The sequence below is a fragment of the Nesoenas mayeri genome (genome assembly GCF_963082525.1).
Source record: "Nesoenas mayeri genome assembly, chromosome: 1".
NCBI classification, from domain to species: domain Eukaryota; kingdom Metazoa; phylum Chordata; class Aves; order Columbiformes; family Columbidae; genus Nesoenas; species Nesoenas mayeri.
In genome coordinates, this window is record NC_137541.1 from 191,685,334 (window position 1) to 191,694,607 (window position 9,274).

Consider the following 9,274-nt stretch of genomic DNA (forward strand, 5'->3'; position numbering starts at 1 on the left):
GATTTGTCTCTTCAGGAGCCTGAAGGAGGATCATGGAGTGGACCTCTATGGTGGAGCTCTGACCACACACTCCAGCCTTGCTTTACTTCGGGTGGCCCCAGCCATCTCCCTGTGAGCCAGTGTCCAGGCACTGCTCTGGGAACAGCTCATGCCCACAATCTGTCCCCAAAAGACAGCAGGGACAGGGTGGTGCTATATTCCTCCCACACAGCTTTTAACAGGGCTCTATCAGGCATTGCACCCTAGAACGCCTCCACAAGCCTGGTGCCACACCTCATGGCGTGCAATGCAAAACCAGTTTTGCGTTTTAAAAATGCCGCTCTCATGGGCTCAAACACAGCTGTCATGTCATTTTGGATATTTAGAACTGCAAGAGAGGAAAAAAAAAGAGGAAAAATTGTCATATAGAGACCTGAGGATCCCAGAGGGCTGAGACAAGACCCAGGACTGAAAGCTATTTCATGTAGACCTGGCTAATCTAGCAGCAATTGCTTTTAAGCAGAGTGGGTACAGACCAGTCCACAGGGCCTTGGAACTGGGAATTAGTCCCCAGCCCTTTTCCAGCCAGCAGCAGAGGCACAACTGGGGAAACTGAAGGTCGATTTCCAGGGGAAGCCTCCCTCACAGTTGCAAGTCATCCCCCAGTTTGGCTCCCTACTAGCAGGACACTGAAGACCAGGGAGGGCACAAGCAGTGAAAGGTGGAGGCCACCATGTCACCTCTATGTAACTAACTTTTGTAATTACCAGTTTCATTTGTACAACTTGGAGGCGTATGTCTGTGCAGTGCGGTGGGGAGCATAGGTGACTTGTCTTTGCCTGTTCTTACCTCTCCTCTGCTGTGTCCACATGGAGAGACATGGACCCGTGAAAGTGCCGGTTTCCTCCTGTGGTTTTCCCTTCCTGTGCAAGAGGACAGTGCAGGCAGCAAGGCAGCTCATTCCCCAGATCAAAAGAACTCAGTTCTGCTTCAGATCTTGGTTATACTTTATCAGATTCATATCTGAACATCGCATTAACAAAGGCAAGTGAACTGTAATGTCTTCTAAGCAAGGTTGTTCAGAAATTCCCGGATCAATCAAAAGCCCACGAAAACAATTCGTTGCATGTGATCCATGTGTTCTTGGAACTTTAGCTATATTTGGCAATACGTCTTTGTTCACTCAATTAGCCTAATTACATGCATATTTATTGTCCGCTGCTCTTTAGTATCTAGGCAAAATCAAAATGGGCTGTTTCACTACTGAGGTGGCAATTTTGCATAAGAAATATGGACAGTTTTACATCAGACTAATAATGCTATTCCATTATTCAAAACCAGTGCTAAAATTAGCAGACACCTCAACAATCAGATGCATATTTTATCTTCAAGGTATGAGCCCAAATTAGCACAGACCTCTGCCTCCTATCAATAGCCCTTGATACGCTTCTTGATACGCTCTTCTACACCAAGATCACTGGCATGAGATAGGCACGTGAGACTCAGACTACCTCTTATGCTTGTATCTTCCTGTTTAAATACTAAAAGGACCTGAGAAGTCATGCTCCATTTGCATTCATTTGCTATGTGTCAAAAAACTACACAAACATCCAGGTCTGACATTTTATATACCTTTTTAATAGCAAATCACTTCTGCACTTGCTGATACATGTTTGTAGGAAAATGGAGTGAAACTCACTTTCAGAATGCACCTGCTTGTGCCCACTGCAGATGCACTAGTGCATCCTTGAGGTCCTCCTTAAAATGATACAGCATCTTTCCCCTTTGGGTGCTCAAAGAATGGGGAGCCCCTAACACAGAGCAGGTACTGTAGGTCATCCACATGTTCTAAATAACAGCAGAAGCCTTGTTGTGCAACAGCCACAAAATGGTCCATTAGGATGTCTTTTAACAGGACATATGTGAGCAGCACTTGGACAGATGGAAAAATTCCCTCTTTACCAATGCTGCATTTTAAGCACCCTTAATCTGCAGGGACATCGCCACTTGAATGGGATCCTGGGCACCTTGAAGAATGCAATAAACCCAAACAGAGCTCTCTTTTTTGTTTTTTAGCCTCCATACGTTGTCTGAGACATGAAGAGGTGAGAGAAAGGTTAAAAAAAAAAAAAAATCATAGTTCTGGCATAAACCCCTCGGTTGTCACTCCTGTCTGTGCTGATGGAGTGGTTACTTAATGTCTAAAGCCCGGGCCAGCTTTTCCCCAACTCAGTTCAGAGAGAGGTGGAGGAAATATGGCTGCTCCAAAGATCATGGAATCATAGAATTATTTTGGTTGGAAGAGACCCTCAGGATCACTGAATCTAAACATTGACCTAACTCTGACAGTAAATCATGCCCCTAAGAACTTCATCTATACATCTTTCAGGGATGGTGACTCAATCACTTCCCTAGGCAGCCTGTTCCAGTGCTTGACAACCCTTTCCATGAAGAAATTTTTCCCAATATCGATAGCGAAGAATGTCGAAATACTGTAAATCTGGACTGTGGACTTGTGTCCTCATTGCTGGGGTGCACAGACCAGGGGGTGGCTGCCCAAAATGTGGGTTTCACCCGGGGTGGTTGCTCCCTGTGCAGGAGCAAAATATTCTCATGTACCTCCTTCTCTTCATGGGCTGTAGAAGATGCTTTGCTCAGAAGCTGCTAAGACGTCTCATTTCAGGTGAGGGGAGTCCTCCTGAGCTACTGAGCAGGACCCAGGGCTGACTCGTGTGGGCCAGAGAGGTGTCTGCCCCCATTGCTGGTGCTGGGCATGGTGGGTTGACAGACAAATCTTTTCCTTCCCAGCAGCTGAGTGCAACCACTCTGTTTTCACCCAAATCAGCCTAGTTGCATCCACATTTATTGCCTGCTGTTGTGTTTCAGGTAGGCGACATCTCCTTAGCTGCTTCAGATCCTAAGGGGCTGCCAATGCCACGCTGCTGTCACTGTGGTTTCTCTATGACCTCTGCATCCCCCTGGGCTTCTGACAGTTCTGTCTCCCGGGGTTAAAGAGACTTTCAGACTTCTTATTATCCAAAGAACAGTGGAGAGTCTGCTTGCTGAGTGTGGTTCAGATCAAACCATGTTCTTACAGGCTCCTGGCTGAGAGCCCCAGATGACAGGCACATCGTTTTGCCTGAACTGGGGTTTATTTGCAGGAGGGGAAGGAAATATCAGCTGCAGGGCTGAAGTCTGTAATTCACCTCACTGACTCAGTCAGGGGATAGTTTAGTCCCCTCTTCTCAGAGCTGTGCCCAAAAACAACATTTGCTGATATTGGCTTCCTATCCCAGTGGGGAGAAATTACTATGAAATGTTTACAAGGACCATTTGAAACCTGAGAAGAGGATGTTTTAAGTAATGAGGAAAGAGCATAATACCTTAGAAGAGAAATATTCCAGCTTTAAGAATTAATTACCACTTCCTAGTAATGCAGGTTGACTATTAAATAACATTGCACAATTTCCTGGACAGATACACTTTAATGACAATATTGTGCGCAGACCAAGAGTAAAATATAGTTCCCTGAACCGTGGCCCTGCAAGCCCAAGGAACATGGGCAGATGCCTTTGCCCAAGCACTTATCCAGCAAAGCCCAGAGGACCAGGCATGGGGCTAAAGCAGTCACCTGTACACAGCAGCTCACACCATGAGGGCCTCTGGGTGAGGATTCCTCCTATGGATGGTTATGTTCAATCAAGAAAGGAAAACATGGATAGCAAATAACCAAGAGCATTTTTTTTAATGGCAGCTGTAACATCTATGAAGCTCTATAATCATTATGTAAACTTTGCTACATAGTTTTTCAGTTGTAAATCAAGTATCATAAGCCAGTTTATAACCGGGTACACTCCGCAACATACACTGGTGTAACAGGTCACAGTATGTACTTATACTTCTTTCAGTCAAAAGCATCAAACAACAAATGCAATGACAAAACTTCATAAGCCAGTTATCTCAAAATCATTTTCAATAAAAAGGCATTGCTTTCTCCTTCTTTTTAGATATGTGGAAAGAGGAGAGCAGTGGAAGAACAACTCTGAGAATGAATGGGGTTTTCTGGAAGTCTGAATTGTCACTAACTACCCAAAATCCAAGCTGAGCTGCTGTTTTGTGAGCCATGTGCTAACTCATAATAAGCTTTTCAGGGATGTCACTCTGAAGACACCTTGGGATGGCAGCTCTTTGGAGTATTGCATGGTACCTCAATGCAGTGGTGCTACAACAGCATCACTCCTAGAGGTATTGCTCTCAGGAAGGACAAATGGTTTCAGATCCCAGGTTTAGGCTGTCTTAATGGTGTGAACTGCCAACAGTCATGTGCCAAGTGCAACAATTGCTGCACAATGTCAGCTTTCCCTAAAGGACTTCATTCTGCACCTATTCAGTCCTTCCTACATAAACAGTAGCTTCACAAAAAGCTGTTGAAGTCCCCCAGGACTAAAATTGTTTTATAGGAGACCCAGGCATGAGATGCAGATTTGGTTCTAGTCATTCATCCATCTGTCGAAGCTTTGACAATGTCTGAAAAAGATGGATCCCAGTTCTGTCCCATAGTGTGAATGCAGTCCTCCTTATCCACAGTCCACCTTGTCCACTGACCTTCATATGAACAAACCACAGAAATACAGCATGGGTCTGCAGAACCAACCATTGCTTGTGTCCCTGCCAAGAGGCAGAGAGTAAACAACCTGGTCCAGGCTGCTGGAGCAGGGCAGAAAATGAGGGGAACATCTGTAAAGCCATTTGAAGAAAACATCTGTGTCTCTGTCTAGGGATCCGTGGCTCCTCAACTGAAGTACACGGAACAGGTTGGTGAGAGTAGCAATTTTAAAATTCATGAAGTCTTAAAGCATTACGGGATGATTTCAGTGCTTGGAGATAAGTATACAAAATAGCCCAACTGGGGGGAAATGCTGATGTAGTAGGAGCTACAATAGTGCATGATGCCACACACGTCCCTTCTGAAAACCCACTCATCCATCTTGTCAGGGGAAATTGCTGTGATTCTGTTTCATAGCAAAGGTGGTGAGAGGAAGGATGCAGATACATATTTTCCTCTGATCAAGGAGAAAGGCCAGGCCATGTCCCATTTAACCTCCTGAAACAGCCCTAGCCTCCAGGTGAAGGCCTTAGAGACTGGTGATGGCAAATAAATATACAGTAAGGAGAGTGCAAGTGGCTGTAGCCCAAGAGAAACAAGGCTTCAGAGCTCCTCTGCTAGCACTTGAGAAATGCTTTTCCCTCCCTACCCCTGTGTGCTTCTCTTTGTTCGCTCACCTGGGACTGAAGAAAATGCCAGGGCAAAATGAGCTGAGAGCCAGTGAGCTCCTCCTGTGCTTTGCCTGTCAGCTTCAAGGTCACAGGGGCTGAAAAGTTCTGGGTGAAGGTAAATCTGTGCCAGCCAGGATAAACTCTGACAAATGGCTTAAATGCCTAATTTATGTACCTGTACCCGAAAGCGTTATCCAGAACACCTCAGCTCAGTTGCTGCCTCAGACTGGAGGCAGGTTGGAGCAACCCTCCTCCCAGCATGCTTTAGCCGGTGAGATTCCCCATTACATCCCTGAGGGGCCTCATCCAGCTCCTGGCACCCAGCTGAGCCAGCCCCATGGCACGGGAAGTGCAGAGAGGGGATGGGAGGGTTCGCACCTCCACCTGAATGTGGGTGTCTATGTAATGTGGGGCATCTCTTTAGGTTCTCCCCGTAGGAGAAAGACGGGACAAATGAGTGTATTTATCCTCCTGCCCATCAACCCCCCTTGTGTGCCCACTGCTCCTGCTCAAACTCTTTCCCTGCACCACAGTGAGGCCCCAAGCTGCTTCTTCACTAGGGGCACCACCAGAGGTTTGTGCCTAATGCTCTTCCTCACCTGGCCTTTGAGAACTATGGTGAGATGCAGACAGGTCCAGTACCTGTTACTTGCCCTTTTGGTGTATTTTGTGCCTATGTGCGACCTGGATACCTCTAGCAACATGCTCAGTGAAACTCTACTGGATGTGTGAGTAGGAAATAAAGCTTTGTCATTTCCAAAGACAAAAGCTGCAGCTTAAATAACAACCCAAACTGCGTCATAGTGGTAATTTCTCTTGGAAACAATTTGTTATCTCTGATTTCAGGATGGCGAAATGCTGCATGAATATTACTTGTGATTTTTAAAACTCCCCTTCACATTTCCCCATGAATGCCTGTGTGGTGAGTCTGAGTCTGCCAGGGATATGCTTGTTTTCATTAACCCCATCCCCCTGCTCCCCTCAAGCCCCAGCCCAGAGTCCTGGGCCTGGCAGAGCGACTCTCACCATGATGAAATATTTTAAAAATGTACTTTGAGTTCTCCAGGCGGTCACTGTGCTTTTGCACTTCCATTAATTAACTCCAGAGTTCTGGACCCAGTTTGCAGGTCCAGTTTCAGTCTGGTCCTGCAGGTCTGCAGCTGCCTCCCTTCAGCTCTCACACTCCTTTTGGTAAGGCAGCAAAGAGCCTTTAAAGAGGAGAGATACAGGGAATGTGGCTGGACTTGGGTTGTACACATGGCCCTGGATGAGAAATAGAGCTGCTGCCATCCCCCACCCCTGCCCAGTGCTACTGTGGGCCTCTGGTGCTTCCTCACAGAGCATCATCCTTAACTTGCTCAGTCACTCCTCAATTACTACCATCACAAAAGACTTCCATCTGCAGATCAAGAGTGGAAGGGTCCCAGAAAGCTTCAAGTCCCAGGGGCTAGAAGCAACAGATACTGCCCACTAACTGCTAGGGGCCTATGCAGTAGTTACCTGCCTTTCCTAACAAAGGCAAGAAGGGCCTTTGGACTTAACCTTTGAAAATAAAATATTAATTAAAAAACGAATACACACACACCACAAAAAAAAAAAAAAACAAACCAAACAAAAAAACAACCAAACAAAAAAACAATAAACATCCCCCCCCCAAAAAAAAACCAACAAAAAACCAAAAAACAACCAATCAACCAGCCAAACAAACAAAAAAACAACAAACAAAGCAACACAAAACTCACTGGAATAGTGTGTGAGCAGGGACAGCAAGTTTCTCATTGTACAGATCACTCCACTTCCGCACTTTCAACTCAGCAAGGAACAGAGTTTATTTTTTAACAATACCACGCACATACTTCAGAGTCGTATTTGAAATGCAAACCCCACATTCCATGCTCTAGACATCCAGCAAATAGTTAATCAAAACCCTTCTAGTATGGCACAGAGCTTATGTGAAATAAGAGTAAAAAGTCTGGCCTATTTCCAACAGCTAGGAAATTGCCCTGGGGAAGATAAAGTTGTGATTCCTTTTAAATGTAGCTACTTTCTGTTATGGGAACCTATGCATCTGTCTTTCCTATCACACATCTCCGGGGAAAGCAACAGCCATCCCACACACTCCTCTGCGGCTGATTGCTCAGCACTTTGTCCCATGGTAAACTGTAGGAGAAACTCAACCATCCTGTTAAATGCTTTGGGCTCAAAAGATTAATTCTGCAGGATAGATAGATCTCTAAAGCACATCAGAAATCAAACTCATTTCTAACAGCTTATCATCATCCAGGTAATTACAGGTACAAACAAAACAGCAGGAGAGAGGGAGAAGAGAGTGCTTATCAGAATGCTTACAGACAATTATATTTTTATGTTTAATAAAACTTTTTTTTCCTCTCCATATAAAGCTTTCCATCAAAGGCTTTCTAAGCATTTTATAAGGGCAGGTGAGTGTTACATCATCATCATTCCCATTTTACAGAAAGGAAACTGAGGCCCAAAAAAGTCATCTAGGCAGAGCAAAACATAAAATCCCAGCCCAAAACAGAAACAGAATCAAAACCTCCTGGCAAAAACCCCCTTCTCCAAGTACTTCTATTTAGTTGCTATGCAGCATTTTTGTGTGTGTGTAAAAATAACCCAACCAGTCAAACAAGAGAGAATGGCAAGGAAATTGTAAGCTTTAACATACTTACTTCCATACTGCTGGCATTAGTACAAAAATAAAGATTTTTATTAACTAGTTTACAAAAATAAAGTCTATTGAGTCACACAGGATCTCATGGGGCAGGGGGGGTTGTTATTTGACTTTGGAAGATAAAGCCTGTTTGAAACGTCTCTTTAGATCCTGCATGTTGGGAGATTTGGGCCGAGGGATGATGGACGACCACCTCCTGTCTGTGCTGCTGGCGTGCTGTAGTTTGCTGACCTCCTTGCAAAGATACTGGAAAACATCACAGACGCCTTGGGAGTCATCACTTGTGGATATTTCCAAGAACAGGCTGCCCAGTTCATTTGCTAGCTGTAGTCCCTCTTTTGCCTGGACTTGCCTGGCATGAAGGAGGTCTGCTTTGTTCCCCACGATAATGATGGGAGTCCTGGCATCTGGGTGGACCTTGCGTATGTGCTGGTAGAGAGGTCGGACTGACTGGTAACTGTTGTAGTCTGTGATGGAGTAGACCAGGAGGAAGCCCTCTGCCCACTTCACACACTTGGACAGGGAGTCCAGCACCTGCACACAGTCTTCCTGCACCTATGGTAGAACAGAGAGCACAATTTGGCATTGGATTGTAAAACTAGAAAACCTGTCTCAGAGATAGCACCTAGCAGGTCCAAAGGGAAGCTTCAGCTCAGTCTTAGAAGCCTTAAATCTGGCCTTGTAGGAAACTTGGGCTCAAAAGCTGAGCCCTTATGTGACAGAGAAGAACTGATTGATTTGAAGCATCTCCGTACCTGGATACACCCTGGCGTGTCTTGGATCTGCACAGCAACGTGGTCTCCCTCCAAATGGACCAGCCTGGAGTAGAGGTTGCCTAGGGAGCAGAGAGCTGTCAGGCACCGTCCGCGAGGGTCCCTGCTGCGCCCCACCGCCCCTTGCCTCACCTGTGTTGGGCTCATAGTCCCCAATGAACCGCTTCGTCAGGAACCGCACGATCATCGCTGAAACACAGAACGGCCGCGTTAGGCGCTACGGGCGGACGGACAGACAGGGGAAGATGGGACGGACAGGGGAAGAAGGGAACGAACAAACAGACAGCAGAAGTGGGGGACAGACAGGGGAAGGGGAGACGGACAGCCCCGCGCCCCCGCCACACTCACCGCTCTTGCCGACGCCGCGGGCGCCCAGCACGGCCAGGCGGACCTGGGTACCGGGGGGACCCAGGGTGCACTCGGCGATGGGTGCCAGCAGGAAGGGCTGGGACATACTCGGCAGGCGCATGGGAGGGGCGGCCCGGCGGCTAGAGGGCTCTGTTCGGGCTGGGCTGGGCTGGGCTGGGCTGGGCTGGGCTCGGCTCGGCTCGGC

The 9,274-nt window shown here is 46.7% G+C and overlaps 1 protein-coding gene across 1 annotated transcript; it reads right to left on the reverse strand.

Moving 5' to 3' along the window:
- Window positions 1-8,050: 8,050 nt before the first annotated feature.
- On the reverse strand, window positions 8,051-8,910 carry RASL11A (RAS like family 11 member A; the record flags this gene model as incomplete). The annotated part of the gene is made up of 3 exons (XM_080363457.1): window positions 8,854-8,910; window positions 8,704-8,783; window positions 8,051-8,503 (listed from the first exon to the last, which is right to left on the reverse strand). Exons 1-3 carry the CDS (start codon window positions 8,906-8,908, stop codon window positions 8,051-8,053), a joined length of 588 nt encoding a protein of 195 aa, XP_080219583.1. The 5' UTR covers window positions 8,909-8,910.
- Window positions 8,911-9,274: the final 364 nt, after the last annotated feature.